A 17,854-nucleotide genomic window follows, 5' to 3' on the forward strand; every position below is an offset into this window, starting at 1 on the left:
GCCGTGATATCTGTCGTTTTTAGTTAATTAAAAAATAAAGATACAATGTTTTAAAAGTTCTTAATTGTGCAGAGGCACCGTTATGCAGCATTTTTTGAGAGAATACTCTTCCATTTGACTGTATATTACTGTATTTTTCTTCTGTACAATCTAGATTTCGGCTTTCACGCAACTACCGAGTACAGTGTTCGTAGACCACTAACATCATTTAGCTGGGTACTGTGCAGGATGATGAATTCACAGCTCAACACATTTGCTTATCATTGATATAAATGGTACAACATTAACGTCTTGTAGAAATGGGCACATTATTGTACAAGCACGTCACATCAGCTAAATTCATCCCTGAGCCGGTAGACACTTGTATCCTGCACTTGCTTCGGAAGCAAAGTAAGCATAGGGATTTCTGTTTCTATGACATTAACACAGTCCTTGAAGGATGGTGGAGGGTGGTATAGTACTAGCCGAGGAGTGAGGGAGGGGCCATGGACCAGGTAAATCCTTATCAGAACCAGTTGTGTGCTCAAATCTCTGCATCCACATATCTCCTCTCTGCCGAACACCGTAAAGGTCCTCATACACAGGCGGACTAGTCGGCCGACTCGTCCGCCAAGCGTTTCTGCACCGAGTCCTTCGCCTGCGTGTGGGAGAAGGGTTCGCGATCGAGTCCATGGTTCAGGTGCGTCAGGTCGACCGGCGAATCTCTACCTGCCCCCTACCATTACCTGCCAAACCGCACTCCATCATTGCAGCCAGGTAGGGTCTGCCAAGTAGTCACCCTGTTCACACACAGTCGGACGAGTTGCACAGTGGGTCAGCGAAAGAGTCAGGATGTGAATAGGGGACGTAAGGTGGCTTGCGGAGTACAGCTGTAGATGTTGATGCAGAAGTACGGCGAACCATCTGCTGTTTACTTATTAACGTTCGAAAAGCGCAAATGTCAAAGGCACGGTTAAGCAGCTATAAACCAGCGGAAGGTTTTTGACTACACATCTGCGAACAGCAGAGAAGAAGGCTGCAGCCACAGGTAGGAGAGCGCGTCTAATCCCAGAGGCTGGCTGGCTGTCTGGCTGCCGGCTGCCCCGCGCCGCTGCGGAAACAATGGCTGGGCGGCGCCGGGCCGGATATTGCCGGACGCGCTGCGCCCGACCTCGGAAGCGGCCGCGCTAATGGCTGAGCCTGTTTGCTGGGGCCCGCTCGTTTCTCCCGCCCACTTCTCTCTCAAATGCCATGATTCACCAAAGCATTGAAACCAATGACTACCATGAGACAGAATTCCGTCTGGTGGCGTCGCACACGCGTAATGCTGTAAGGAAAGTATATGAGCGAAGCTGAAGCGATTGGGGAATCATTATTGCGACCACACGGGCCGCAAATGGGGAAAACCACAGACATCAGCGTCTTCGACAAAGGGTAAATGGTTATATCGCGGCGTCAGGGAACGAGCTTCTTGGAAACGACGAAACTGGACGTCTCTGAGCGTGCTACGGCCGTGAACACCTTTAGAAGGGTGGTGGGAGTCACGGTGTTGAACGTCTACTTCTCGTACAGAATGGAAACGTCTGAGGCTTGGTCGCTCAGTAATTTTGCTTTACTTTATTAGTTGTCATTTACAAATGACCTGCAACTTAGTTGCAAAGACAGGACCTGTTTTCACGATACGAAATTGTACATGTACAGAATATCGTGCTTCTTTGATTTCTTCTTGTTTCAACAACGTTAAAACAAATCTTCTAGCTTTGAATACTTGTAAGCTAATTAGTAAGCGGAAACACCTAAAATACAATTTACGTATTAAGAAGGTAGAAAATTAGAAGATAGAAAAGAGTTTAGATTTAGAATGTCACCATCGATGCTGCCTCTCGCTCCTGGGCGGACTCCACCCCATCTACAGCTACTAGCCATCCAAGGGTGGGTGCTCAGTAATACGTTTAGCCTCTAGCCCTCAAATGGCTTGATTATACAGTGAAGAGCCAAAGAAACAGGTACACCTGCCTAATACCGAGTAAGGTCCTGCGAGCAGCAGAAGTCCGCAACACGACGTGCCATGGACTCGACTAATGTCTGAAGTAGTGCTGGAGGGAACTGACACCAAGAATTCTGCAGGGCTGACCACAAATCCGTAAGAGTATAAGGGGATGGAGATCTCTTCTGAACAGCACTTTGAAAGGCATCCCGGATACGCTCAATAATGTTCATGTCTGGGGAGTTTGGTGGACAGTAAAGTGTTTAAACTCAGAAAAGTGTTCCTGGAGCCACCCTGTAACAATTCTGGACGTGTGGTATATTGCACTGTCCTGCTGGAATCGCCAGAAGTCCATCGGAAAGCACAATGGACATGAATGGATGCTGGTGATCATACAGGATGCTTCCGTACGTGTGACCTGTCAGAGTCGTATTTAGACGTGTCAGGGGTACCATATCACTCCAACAGCGCAAGCCCCACACCATTACGGAGCCTCCACCAGCTTAAACAGTACCCTGCTGATACGGAGGGTTCATGGATTCAAGAGGTTGTCTCCATACCCATAGACGTCCATCCGCTCGATACAATTTGAAATGAGACTCGTCCGAGCAGGCAACATGTTTCCAGACATCAACAATGAAATGTCGGCGTTGACGGGCGCTGGAGAGTCGTAAAGCTCTGTGTCTTGCAGTCATCAAGGATATACGAGTGGGCCTTCGGCTCCGAAAGCCCATATCGGTGATGTTTCATCAAATGGTTCGCACGCTGACATTTGTTGATGGCCCACCATTGAAATCTGCAGAAATTTGCGGAAGGATTGCACTTCCGTCACTCTGAACGATTCTCTTCAGTCGTCGTTGGACCTGTTGTTGCAGGATCTTTTTCTGGCCGCAGCGATGCCGGAAATTTGACGTTTTACCGGATTCCTGATATTCGCGGTACACTCACGAAATGGCGCTACCTCGGAAATGCTGTATCCCATCGCTGGTGCACTGACTATAACACCACATTCACATTCACTTAAATCTTGATAAACGGCCATCATAGCAGCAGTAACCGATCTAGAAACCGCGCCAGACTCTTTTGTCTTATAAAGGCGTTGCTGACCGCATTCTGCCTGTCTACATATCTCTGTATTTGAATACGCATGCCTATACCAGTTTCTTTGGCGCTTCACTGTTCATTTATGTTAGGTTACTTTAGATAGAAGCTCGTGCCGCCCGATATTTCTGCATTTCTCTAACTATTTATCTCTTGCTGCATTTCTCTTACTGCATTTCTCTTGCTGTCTAGTGAACACTTCGTAACCCTCTGGTGACAGTAGACAGAGTACTTACTCTATGTTCGTCTGTCCCTGCCTGTGCCGCTGTCGTTTCAACTGCTAACGCTACTACCGTCTTCTGTCTCGCTCGTATTGTCTTTGGATCACTGTTGCCTGTGCTTGTTACTACCATTATTCTCGTCGCTGCAAGTACTCTTCACGCAACCCTGCAGATATTCTGCCTGCACAGTCGTTTAGATAGGTCCACAAGGTCTAGTCTCTCATTGTGTTATATCGTCTATTCGCCTATCGAAAGCGTCCGATCGATTACTGCGAAAGGACTAGCCCGGGGTACACCACCCGCTGCTGGACTGCTTTCATTCAATGGCGAGGCGTGCAGCAGCGGCTATAGCCAGCAGTGATGGCAATAAATACTGATTTCATCATCTTCCTCGTTTAAAATAATAACGTATTCTCAATCATATGATCTTTGTACAATGTGTTTGGCCCAAATCAATTTGTCTGTGACATTCCGATAGTTCTTTATACTGTATTTTGGATAGCGAGAGGTGGATTTGACACGTGCGTCCGCGGGCAAAGCCACCGGTAAAAAGCTCATCCTAAACCCCTGGAACGAATTCAGACAAATTTGTTACACGTGTTACTTACGATTTGGAAAGAAATATTATGGAAGTAAAAACCACCAGCGTTCTACAAGGGCGAGAAGGATAACGTGGAGAGAGATGGGAGAGGAGGAGATGGGCAGAGAGAGGGAGTAGGAGGAGATGGACAGAGACAGTGGAGGGGAAATGGACAGACGGAGGGGGTGAAGGATGAAATGGACCGACGGCAAGGGAGAAGGAAATGGATATAGATTGGGGGTAGGAGGAGATGGAAAGAGAGAAGGGAGGGCGGGGGGGAATGGACAGAGAGAGGGTAGAGGAGGAGATGGACAGAGAGAGGGAGTAGGAGGAGATGGATGGAGACAGGGGAGGGGAAATGGACAGACGGAGGGGGTGAAGGATGAAATAGACAGACGCCAAGGGAGAAGGAAATGGGTACAGATAGGGGGTAGGAGGAGATGGAAAGAGAGAGGGAAGGGGGATGGACAGAGAGAGGGGAGAGGAGGAGATGGACAGAGAGAGGGAGTAGGAGGAGATGGACAGAGACAGGGGAGGGGAAATGGACAGACGGAGGGGGTGAAGGATAAGATGGACAGAGAGAGGGAGAAAAATAAGATGGACTTATAGAAGACTGGCAACGCCTGGTACTCAACTAGTCAGGAACGAATTCCTTTTATTTCCTCCAATGTCCACAAATCCTTTGGTCTTCAGGGTACCAGTTTCAGTCAGCAAAAAATGGTTCAAATGGCTCTGAGCACTATGGGACTTAACATCTGCTGTCATCAGTTCCCTAAAACTAAGAACTACTTAAACCTAACTAACCTAAGGACATCACACACATCCATGCCCGAGGCAGGATTCGAACCTGCGACCGTAGCGGTGGCGCGTTTAGTCAGCAATGATCATCTTCAAATCTTCAGCAAAACATGGCAAATGAACTACAACTAGTGAACAGATTATGTCTTAGAGCAATAAAATATGCCACAACGAAGAATTATTACTTTCGTGGATATGAAAACATCGGTTTAAAATATGACGAGACATGCCTGGGTTATTACTTGTCCTAACATAATAAAGCCATAGTGGCATCGCCACAAAATATGCACACAACGAGCATAGCATATAGCACATATTTAAAATATGATGTACATTAGGCCACAGTTATGGCAGTGTCATACTGTCTCTGTCGCTACTAATTATAACAAACCGCAGTTGCTGCAGATCTGAAGACGGTCATTGCTGACTGAAACTGGTAATCTAAAGACCACACGTTTTGTGATTATCACTCTTTTAATTCGCGACCATATCGCAACTTGTTAAGCAGCAGTGAATGTGATCTTGGATTTTAAATCCCTCCGAAGTAACGTTACTGTCAGTCCATAGTTTTCAGGCTTGCCGAGATGATATCTGACGGCCCCGATGATATCTGACACTTGCTGGTGCGTTAGGGATATGAATGAGGTGATGTAATAACCGAGCAACGCCAGATAAATCTAGTAGGAATATAAAATTACTGCCGCGCGAGGTAGCCGAGCGCTCTGACGCCTTGTCACGGTCCCCGCGGCTTCTCCCGTCGGAGGTTCGAGTCCTCCCTCGGGCATGGGCGTGTGTGTTGTCCTTAGCGTAAGTTAGTTTAAGTTAGATTAAGCAGTGTGTAAGGTTAGGGACCGATGACCTCAGCAGTTTGGTCCCATATGACCTTACCACAAATTTCCAAAATATAAAATAAATAAATATAAATAAGAAATTTACTTTTAATGATGATCAGAATGCCGTTTTCCGATGACATTGGGAATCGCATGAAACGCGAGATGATTGACTGAAGAACAGCGGTGAAGGTGGTCTTTCAACAATGTGCAAGCCGTTGCTACGCCACGGCTGCTCCCTCCTGCAGCAGACGAGCCGTGAGGGAAAGCCGACACCGGCGGCGGAGGCGTGATCCCGCGACGGCGCGGCTGCCGTATCGCCGGCTGTCAACACGCCGGCAGGTATCCACGCAGCTGATAGCGTTCGCCGGCTCCGGAACTCTTCTCGCGCCGTTGCAGCTCGGCACGTCCCTCTACTCGTCGAGCTCTCCCTGTCGTGTCTGGCGGTGACGGAGCTTATCCGGAAAAAGGTTTTCAAGTGGATTCCCCGTGTAAGCCTACACATTTCATGTTGCAGTGGAATATAGTATGTGTCTGAAGTGCCGTTGTTGTATTGCCGCTGCGCGTGAGGATTCCGTAACCGAGGAAACCTGCGGCTCGATATCTGCCTCGCACTGCTCAGACAGCCCCATACATGTACCTTCACCTCTGTCCCCTCTCGCACAATGTACTACTCTGCTTACAGCATGTGCAACAACTTCTGCAGGAACGAATAAAACTCGGAATAAACAAAACTAAATTGGGATTTAATTACAACTCTCATACCCCATCGACAATACATTTGAATTAACGTTTCGGAAGCACTATTTACATTTTTAGGATTCCGTATCTCACTCAGTAGAAACGGAACCCTTCTAGGACAACACTGTTGTCCGCCTATCTTTCTGTCTGTCTGTCTGTATGTTAGGGTGTTTCTACATATGAATGATAATGTCTACTTCAATTATGTGCCAGTCGCAAAAGACTGGCGCTAGTAGCACCACTATGAAGATGCAAATCAAGTTTGCTTTAAATACATGTTGTAACTATCGTGCACGTTACTTACCTTGCAGACAGGAAGTGGTGAGTTAACGTTAGTCAAGAATAACTTTAGGGCGACAAAGACGCTATTATAAACACATCACTGAGTTTGAACGAGGTCGTGTAATTGGTTTACGAGAAGGTGGATGTTCCTTCTGTGATACTGCAGAAATACCTGGCAGGAATGTAGCCCCTGTACATGCTGGTAGCGGTGGTCACCAGAATATACGGTTGCCAGAAGTCCGGGCTCCGGACGGGCACGTGGCACTACCGAGACGAAAGACCCTCGTGTCCGGCCTGTGGCTCTGCAGCATTGCGCTGCATCTGCAGCAGCAATTTGAGCAGCAGTTGGCTCCACAGAGACACAACGAACTGTTACAAATCGGTTATCTCAAGGACAGTTCCGAGGCAGACGCCCTGTGGCGTGCATTCCACTGACCCGAAACTACCAACATTTCCGACCTCAGTGATGTCAATCGAGAGCTCATTGGAGGGTAGAGTGGAAGTCTGTTGTGATTTCTAATGAAAGCCGCTGTAGCCTCGGTGCCAGTGATGGCTGTGTGTTGGTTAGAAGGCGGCCAGTTGAAAGTCTGCGTCCAACTTGTCTGCTTGCTAGACGCACTTCACCTACACCTGGAGTTATGGTCTGGGGTGACAGCAAGAGCACTTTCGTGGTTGTCCCATGGCCTGGATGCAAAACTGTACGTCAATCTGGTGATTCGACCTGTTGTGCTTCCAGTCATGAACAGAATTCCATGGACTGTTTTCCAACAGAATAATGGTCGCCCAAATACCGCTGTTGTAACCCGACAAGCCCTACAGAGTGTCGAGATGTTGCCTTGGCGTGCTCGATCACCAAATCTGTCTCCAGTCGAGCACATATGGAACATCATCGGACGGCAGCTCCAGCGTCATCCGCAACCAGCATTAACCGTATCTTTATCGACCTACCAAGTGCAACAAGCATAGAACTCCATCACAGAAACTGACATCCGGCACCTGGACAACACAATTTATGCACGTTTTCATGCTTGCATTCAACATTCTGGCCGTTACACCGGTTATTAATGCACTAAGAAGTCACACTTGCGATGACTTATCTCACGCTTGCATTAATCTGTGATCTTGCAACGTTAATCACTTAAATATGTTTTCTAGAGAAATGTTCATTACTCTAGATAAATTATTTTTTACTTTGCGATTTTTTCCTTCAGTGAACTTCAGAATTACACAAGCATGTCGGTGTTCGATAAATTCAAATCAACTAAAAATCAACTAAAATTTCAAACCAACTAAACATACCCAGTAGTTTACTGGGTAGCATGTGATTGGCTGATGGCCAGTATTTAGTGTAACGTTCACAAAGGGAAACACGATAAAAATAGGAAAAACCCAACAGATAGTATACAATATGCGATTAGCAGGTACATGGAATAACATTGCAAGTAACACCACCCAGTCTCCATAAGATTGAAGCTTAACTGTCATCCTCTCAAGACATAGCAAGACTCAGGGAACAGCATACAACATGTGAATTTACCCCAAAAATGTAGAATAAAGAGGACCAACGAAACCTTTGCGTTACGTTCTGAAAGAACTGTACAAAAGTAACCGCAAACCCAAATCTAACTAATGTCACCGGAGCTTTGTGCATGATGCTAAAGCAATGCTCGCAGAAGCGCGGAAAAGTGCCTGACTACCGTCTATGGGCGCGAGTTGGCATGACGCCATTTGTGGGGGGAACAGTATTGTTGCCAACTGTAGTCTGTTGAAAATTACTAGGACTGGCAGCTACGGTGGAAGAAGAATGAGAAAGAGGGGGGGGGGGGGGTCGCAGATGCACGAGTGATAGGTATGGACTGTATTCTGCCAGTCCCAGGACCCAGTGTGCCCGTAACCACAGTAACCACCCCAAGATGCCACATCTTCATCCTACAACAACAACGCCTCCCGCTTGCACGCAACTGAGTTTCAGGCAGTTTGCTGTCCTGTGTGATCGTTGGTGCCTGTGATTTCGTTTGTTGTCATTTTTACTAGAGCTATTATAGTACTTGTTGTGTCTGTTATTTGTTGTGTGATACCAGTGTCAGAAAGAAATTCTTCAAAAGTTACGAGTCGGAAAGTTCTGCATCTTCTCATGGCCAGGGGACTGCCGTCTGGGGTCAGTCGAGATAAATGGTTTGCGCGTTACGTCCCTACTTTGAAACTGCTGCTCTCCGTTAACAATGTAATTAACAAAACTGCTGCAGCCTTGAACGTAAACAAAACCACCATTGCGAAGAATGGCAAGGAAACGTTCGAAAAATATAAAGTAGCTGAAAAAAAATCACAGCTTGAAACTCTTGGCGAAAAACGTTATATTGATTACCAGTATAAATAAATATGCTAAGAATGTGATTGCTTGTCATATTTATGATTATTACTGCAAAAAAGAACATCCGACATTCAGGAAGTTGTTGATCATCCTTAAGGAGCCAGTTATTTTTCACGGTGGTCGCACATAGCATTGCGCGGCCTAGGTTTGTACGGTGGATATTCCTGTAACCGTGAGCTGTTGATGGATAGGAGGACGTAGCTGCGTGGCGATGCTGATTTTTACGGCACATCCGTGGCATGAATATAGACGACGTGATGTGGCTTGATGAAACCGCACGACTAAAAGGAACTAGGGACTACATTCCACCACTAAGCTTTTCTCCAAAATCATCACATGCTTTTTAAATCATGGGAAACAGAAGATTATCTTGAGAAGATGAATCACGTTGCGTTTACGAAGTAGTTCGTAGAATCACTATTTCAAAATCTGGGGAAACCATCAACATTGTTCTAGATAATATTCCTTACCATTTAGTTGTTGACAAGGCGCCTACCCTGGCAAGGTGATAGGAGGAAATTAACGATTAGGTTCAATGACGTAATGACGATGTAAGTGATAAGATTATTTAAAGACTGAACCTATAAACTAATATCTCTCAATAAAACATAGTGCCCCATAAACGAAATAACTGTTAGTGTGGCACCTTATCGCTGCCATTTCAACCCAACAGAGTTAACATGCTTGAAAGTTAGAAGGTTAAGTTGGCAGGAACAATAATAAATTTACCCTTTCTGCTGTCACACGCCCACAAATGAAGCTTTTACGAACGTAATCTCTGAAGACTGGAAGATGACCGACAAACATACGTAGCACGTCGGTGCAGGAGATGATTATTTCATTAAATAACGACAGTGAGTGATACTTCAAGGATTTATCATAGCCGAGAAAGTGATATCAGGGGAATTTTTCCATTATATATCAGAATGAAAATGAGGTATAGATGGATTCAGTTTATACGTCTGAAGTACGCAATTTGTAATGGTAAGTAGCTCCATAACAAAATTACATTTTCGTAAGTTTTTACATTTTAGTAAGAAGGTCTTATGAGTAACTAACCCTAAACGAAGTTAATTTCATGAATTGAGTCATTGTCACACAAAATAAGTGTTACTGTTTACAGTATAACTGCTTCAATACTGAAGTAAAGATTTTCATATCGCTTTTCTTCTTCCGCCCAGTACTGGCTGGATTATTTAAGATACGATTTCTCAGCGTGGAAGACACTCATAAATCTTATACTTGATTATGTTGGAGTAAGTGGGTGAATCAGAAAAATTAATAACAGGTTTATTATAAACCTACCGATCCTTTTCTCCTAACAAAATCCGGGAGACCGCCTTGTGCTTGAAGTCCGAGCGGGCCATCGTCCGTAATATTCAACAATTTCGTGTTAGAAAACTCTGACTGAGTTCCGGTTTGGAGTATGTCAAACTCTGATGAATTCTCAAAATTTCATTCGCTTAATGTGGTCACATAACTTCAATATCAAGAAGGCTTTCCGTACGCCGAAAGTTCGTTAACGACGTCAGGAAAAGCATATTCCGTCCGTATATCGTCATAACAATTTGCTGCCGCAAATAAAACTAAAATGGAAACGTACTGCAGCTCTTGCAGAACACATCGACGCAAGTTCCATGTTTATAAAGTGAGTAGCGCGGGAGTTTGAGCGAGTAGAATAAAATGTAATATTACGCGTGTGTTCCATAAGGGACCTGACAACTCAGCTCCTCACCTCCAAGTGCTCGTGCCCAGGTGCCAATCATAATTTTGAAGAGACTATAGACACCTGGTCCTCGCGAAACTGGACCAAAACCCTCTATTACCGTCCTGCGTCTCTGGTTTTAGCGACACTGTCTAAAAGTTATGTTGGCACTACAAAGCTACAACTCTACGAACGTCTCTGAATGCAGTGGAGCGGATTTCAAATTACTCATATCTTCCCATTTACACACACACGAACACACACACACACACACACACACACACACACACACACACACACACACACACGAAGACACAGCGAAAAGATGGGAAGAAAAATGGTCTGCATAAGGAAAAACAATAAAATAAACACGGATCCACTCTCCTTTGCAAGAGGCTATGTTTTGCTTTGACAACGGAAATACAGACAAGAAAACTAGCTGCTGTCAGCGTGTCAAGGCACCAACTGCACTTAACATTAATAATGTAGGTCATATTAACCGCTTTAACGCTCTTGTAAAAATATGACAGCAATCACTCCTAAAACTGATATGAAAATTAGAATTTCTGATATCTTTACAGAAAAATGTAGGTATTATAGCTACAGTATTTGGAAGAAAACTTTCGTAAGACTAATCATTAAACTCAAAGATTCTTTGATTCTCATATATCATGGCCAGGTAGATCCACTGTTGCTTGTTCTCGGAACGAACATCTGCATTCAACCTCGGACCTGTGTCCTATTTAGAGTTTTGACAACACGAGTACACAGTTTATTGAGAAATTCATTCACTCATATGGTCAACACAGTTCAGAAAACAAATGAAACGTGCTTGTCCGTTGTGACAGTAACGTCAAAAATAAAAGCTATGAAGAGAAAGAGAAATTAGATGTACTGGTGCACTTCATGAACCCAATAAATTTTATCCTACTAAACAACACCATGCTGGTACTCATTTTTACGCTAAAATTTATTTCTTATCAGGAGAATTCCTTCTTCAAGTGAGAAATCTGCCTTGTGTAAATCACAGTTTTTCACATGTGTGCGACCCCTAAAATATCCAACAGTTGTCTTCTGAAATGGTTACTGCCTTTTCTGTGTACATACTACGTCACTTTTTGTTTGCAAATTAGCTTTAGACAGTGTGGAAAGATAGGAGATATATGTATGAAATAATTGAGATAAAGAGTAATTTACTGTGACTGCGAGCACTGCAGCAATCTTTGTGTACCCCTTCTGGATTATGCAACACGCCTCACGTCCTGAAGCGGTGCAGCCACGACCAAACTACTTTCTTATTTCACTGGCAAATGACTTTGACGCTTCGAATCACCGAGATTCACCGTGGTTCCCAGTACAAGTTAAAATGTGTGCCCCTTTAGCTCAGGACAGTTAGAGGTAAGAACAAGATAAGGGCCAACAACATTCAATACAATGCAGTAAGACAAGTGGTGTTCAAACAAATCTTTTGGTTGACGAGGTCTTTGGTTTGAAATACAGTACTAACTTGTGATCCAAAGAGGCGAACATACTGAATACATCTGAGAGAGATGTATGTGATAACGCAATAGAAAGCTGATATTCAAAAACTCATGGTCTGAGTTTCCCACTCGAGTTTGTCTGTTTATTGCTATAGCTCAAAATGGTTCAAATGGCTCTGAGCACTATGGGACTTAACATCTGAGGTCATCAGTCCCCTAGAACAGAACTATTTAAACCTGACTAACCTAAGGACATCACACACATCCATACCCGAGGCAGGATTCGAACCTGCGACCGTAGCAGTCGCGCGGTTCCGGATTGAAGCGCCTAGAACTGCTCGGCCACCCCGGCCGGCTGCTATAGCTGAAGTAACGCAATGCTTCGATATACATCGAAGACTCCTTGCAGGACATCAGCACTTTCTCCGTTCATTACCAAAAGATATATTAAATTCTGATAAAAATTAAACAAACAAGCTGTTTAGCTACCAGCAGTTTAATCTTGTTGACGTCTTTCGCTTAAGCATCTCACTGTGAGTGTTGTCAAGTACAGCAACGCGTCTTCAGTACAGAGTATAATGAGTGAGAGTAAAAAAATGTAGTGAGAAATAGCAGAAATGACATTGCGGATAACTTAACATTACGTTTGAGGACGGCTTAGTAGACGAAGTGAAGGAATTTTGCTACCTCTGGAGCAAAATGGTTCAAATGGCTCTAAACACTATGAGACTTAACATCTGAGGTATCAGTCCCCTAGACGTAGAATTACTTAAACCTTGCTAACCTAAGGACATCACACACATTCATGCCCGAGGCAGGATTCGACCTGCGACCGTAGCAGCAGCGCGGTTCCGGACTGAAGCGCCTAGAACCATTCGGCCACAGCGGACGGCTGGAGCAAAATAGCACCCGACAGCCGAACCAAGGAGGATATTAAAAGCGGACTAGCACAGTTAAAGAGGGAATTCCTAGCTGAAAGAAGTCTACTGATATCAGATATGCACTATCTGATCAAAAGTATGCAGGCACCCATATATGGCGCGGACTTGACCATACAAGTCACGAGTGGCGGGCTAGCCAGTATGAAATCAGCTTGGAGTACTATGTTATCAATAGAGAAGCGGTGACGCCAGACTGGGTCACTCAGGAGAGGTCAATGACTTCGAACGTCGATTGGTCATTTAATGTCACCTAAGAAACGAATCCACCAGGGACATTTCAACCATACTCAAGTTGCTCAAGTCGACTCTTCGTGATGTGATCGTGAAGTGGAAAATCGATTTTGAAATGGAAACGCAAAGGACACGCACGCACAAACATACACACACACACACACACACACACACACACACACACACACACTCACACACACAAACACACACTCACACGCACACACACACAGACACACAGCTAAGCTAAGGTCAGGCAGACCTCATGCACTGACGGACAGGTGACGACGATCACTGCGGAGAGTGAGTGTAATAATCACATGAGATTAGCAAAAGGCATCACCCATGAGTTCCAGAGTGCTACCAGGAGTCAAATTAGGATTATGACGGTACTTTGGCAGTTAAAAAGAAAGAGTTACAATGGTCGAGAAGCTCCTCGTAAGCCACACATTTCTGTAGTCGACGCTAAGCGACGCTTCAGATGGTGTAAAGAGAGACGTCACTGGACAGTGGTCGACAGGAAACAAGTTACTTAGAGTGATAAATCACGCTATGCTCTGCAGAAATCCAACGACAGGGCTTGAGTTTGAGCAATGCCTGGAGAACGTTACCTGTCAGTGTGAAGTGCCACCACTGAAGTACAGAGGATGTCCTGTTGTAGCATGGGGGGGGGGGGGGGGGCTTAATGGGGAAGATTTGGTGAACTTATTTTGCTTAGTAAAACGCCAAATTCGGAAGCATAGGAACACAACTTTCAGCACTATGTACTGCGCGCAGTACAGGAACAGTTCTGAGGCGATGCCTGTTTGTATCAGGGTGACAATGCACACTGTCATAGAGCAGTATGTGTGAGGCGAAAGTGTGTGGACAATAATATTCCTGAAAAGGAACGCTTGCATAGAGCCCCTACCTGAACCTAATGGAACACCTGTGAGTTGAGTTACAACGTCAGCTTCGCTCCAGACACCAGTGTCCAACATCACTACTTTGTCTAGTTTCCTTCTCAGACATCCTGAAACCGCACTGAAAGTGTCCCAAGCGGAGTTCAAGTCGTCACTTACAGGTATCCGGATATTTTTGACCATATAGTGTACATCTTAATTAGAGGTAAAAGTTTCTAGACTGCACGTCTGGAGCATATTGTATGGAGGGGAATTTAGAGGCTGTCTAGAAAGCTTAGAGGAAAAGAACCTAAGCGTTTGAGCTGCGGTGCAACAGAAGGATAGTGAAGATTGAGTGAATTGATAGGCTAAGAAATGAGAAGCCCTCCCCAGAAGCGATGAGGAAATGAGTACACGATGAACACTGACTAGAGTGGTGTGCAAATAAAAACGTGACTGCGTGATGGTTTTGGGCGCAGAGGGGGATGGCCAATACTCTGCGGTGTACCGGGGGAATTCTGTGTCTACCCGGACATTATCCATACTGGTAACTGGCTACGATGCGGAGAGCACCACATTGACACTGTCTCGCTGCTTGTGAGTGCTCCATGAAAAATTATTTGCTCGGAAACTAATCATTGTCGCGACCTATCTCGTGTCTGCTCAATGTTACCATTAATGAACACTACAGTAGCTAAGTATCCTCACTATACTTTCTCATCATACTTTAAATGAACATGAAAATCAACGATAAATTGTCTACACGCACTCCAAGATGCACACTACAGACAAACATCGTGGGATGACGCTGTTGATTGGAGCGTCACGTGGTACACAGCTCCTTGTCACTGTGCGTCAGCACATCACCCGCCTTCTTACGTGTCACTATAGAGGAAGAGTCAAGCTGATAGAGAATGTCTTGTTTCGTCAGGGAATAGCATCCATGGTCCTAGAAGCAGCTGTGGAGGATAAACACTCAGGGAAAGAGAGAGACTGGCATACACACATATATTGAAGTGACAAAAGTCGTGGGATATCTCCCAACATCGTGTGGTCGTGTAGGGCCTCCTATTGTCCGGTAGCAACGCGAAGTGACATGGACTCCGCAAGTAGATGGAAGTCTCCTAAAGAACCATTGAGCTGTCCATAATTGTGAAAGCGTTGCTGGTGCAGAATTTTGTGCTCGAACTAACCTCTCAATTATGTCCCACGTCGATCGATCTGGGTGGCCAAATCATTTGCTCTAATTGTCCAGAATGTTCTTCAAACCAGTCGCGCACAGTTGTGAGCCAGTGATATGGCGCAATGCCATCCATTAAAATTCCATCATTGTTTGGGCATATGAAGCCCATGAATGGCAGCAAGTGATCTCCAAATAACTGAAAATAACTATTTCTAATCAATGATACGTTCAGTTGGACCAGAGGACCCAGTCCATTCCATGTAAATATAACCCACATTATTATAGAGCCATCAGTTTGGACAGTGCCTTGTTGACAACTTCGATCCATGGCTTCGTGGGGTCTGCACCACACTCGGTTTCGTGGGGTCTGCACCACACTCGAGTCCTACCGTTAGCTCTTACCGACCGAAACAGGGACTCATCTGACCAGGCATCTAGGGATCAACTATTATCGTCATGAGCGCAGGTGATGTCGTGCTGTAACAAAGACACTCGCGTCAGTTGTCTGCTGCCATAGCCCATTAATGCCAAGTTTAACCGCACTGTCCTAACGGATAACTTCGTCATACGCCCTACATTGATTTGTGTGGTTATTTCAAGCAGTTTTGCTAGTATGTTAGCACTGAAACTATACGTAAAGACCGCTGCTCCCGGTCGTTGAGTGAAGGGCATCGGCCACTGCGTTGTCCAGCGTGAGAGGTAATCCCTGAAATTTAGTATTCTCGGCACGATCTTGAAATTTTGGATCTCGGAATTCTGAATTCCCTAACGATTTCCGAAATGCAATGTCCCATGCGTCTAGCTCCAACTGTTATTTCACGTTCAAGGTCGTTAATTGCTGTCGTGTGGCCATAATCACGTAGGAAAACTTTTCACATGAGTCAGGTGACTACAAATGACAGCTCCGCCAAAGCACTGCCGTTTTATACTTTGTGTACGCTATACTACCGCCATTTATGTAGGTGCACATCGCTGTCCCATGTCTTCTGCACCTCAGGGTATATCCAACAAGTAATCAAGGGAGATTGATGCTAAGTGGAACTCCGTGAAAAACAGATTGGCACAGGGGAAGAAATGGTTGCGGGACGCATCAAACCACTCAGGAGGCTAATAAAAAAAGTCATCTTGATGGCTTTAGTTTCAGGTTGCAACGTTCTCTTCATAAATCTGCCTTTTTGGCCACAGCACCTCACGTTCTATGGAAGCAGTCACTAAACTCACCTGATCCACTGCCAGGTGCCGCAGTCTTGGGATAAGCGGTCAACCACCCGTTCATCTACGACGTCCAGTGATCAGACAAGCAAAGGCACTCCACCTGTGCTGTTGCATTTCTGTCACTGCTGCACTTGTTCAAGTTCCCGCATCCGGTATGTGACTCTTTTATCGGGAAGTAGACTGTGGGCGATATTCTATAAAAGATTACCAAATAAATCTAATGTTTCACGAGATCAGAATTCTACTTACTGTGTGAAAACAACCACCTCGCAAAATTTACACTGTGGTGGGAACGTGACAAGATGTCTCTACTAAATGGTGACATCAAATGGAACCTTATATCTATGCGAATATGAAGCTGATAAATAAGTAATTTTGGGAGGAGACCGTTTGAAATAAATTCCAGCCGTTCAGGAGCAGTCTTGTACCATACGAAGCGTGTTATATTCTCTTTGTTTATTGTACATACATACATATACATATCGGCGATCACTGACCCTTACGATAATGCGCTGACCTTACAATGTTCCTCCATAGATGGTGATCTTGTGCATTTTGGATCCAGTTCTCATGGACACCCAACTGCAGAAGGTCCTCCTGCAGTTCATTCTCCCATCGCTTCCTTGATTCTGAAATTGTGAAAGTTCCATCAGGTTTTCGCATATGCACAGCTTTAGGCTGGCACATTTCTGGCCTTCTAGCAATGTGCCCTTCTAGGCTTATTCTCCACGCTTTCATTTTATGCACGATGTTCGGTTATCTCATTAGATCGTACAGTTCGTGGTACTTTCAATGTCCCTGTTCAGTGTCCCCGTGTATTCTGTTCGAGAATTGGTACATAGATCTTTCTCATGATTCTCCGTTGAAAGATCAGCAGGTTCCCTTCATCCTTTATGTGGTGCTTTATGTTTATGTCCCATACAACAACAATGGTACTATCACTGCATTATAAGCTTTAAGTATGGCCTTAATTAACAGATTTTCTTTTTATAATGTTATTTGCTTCAGATTAAAACAAATTTTAGACCTATTAAGTATAGTTGAATAATTCCTTTATTTAGGTTATTATGCCTGTTGAACCAGGTTCCGTATTCTAAACTCTAATGGGGATATTCTGGATACTTCTATCATTTCAGTCTTCTCCATATTAATCCTCAGCCCAATCTCACGGTCATTCTTTGCTAAATCCTCTACGTTTCTACCATCATTTTCTCTGACTCTGCTATGCCTACAATTTCGTCACCATACCCCAACAGCTGTTTTCATTCATTTAAATTCACCCCTTTACCTTCTCTTTTCATTTCCCGAATTTTAAAAGCAATGGTGAAGT

At 44.7% G+C, this 17,854-nt stretch overlaps 1 protein-coding gene across 1 annotated transcript in view; it reads right to left on the reverse strand.

Moving 5' to 3' along the window:
• Positions 1-985: 985 nt before the first annotated feature.
• The window catches only part of LOC124775664 (transcription factor sox-3-like), a 39,668-nt gene continuing 22,799 nt past the window's right edge, over positions 986-17,854 (reverse strand). The window contains exon 2 of the mRNA XM_047250492.1: positions 986-1,220. Within this exon, the coding sequence (XP_047106448.1) occupies positions 986-1,220 (235 nt within the window). The remainder of the gene's footprint in view (positions 1,221-17,854) is intronic.

Source organism: Schistocerca piceifrons, chromosome 2 (assembly GCF_021461385.2).
Source record: "Schistocerca piceifrons isolate TAMUIC-IGC-003096 chromosome 2, iqSchPice1.1, whole genome shotgun sequence".
Classification (NCBI taxonomy): domain Eukaryota; kingdom Metazoa; phylum Arthropoda; class Insecta; order Orthoptera; family Acrididae; genus Schistocerca; species Schistocerca piceifrons.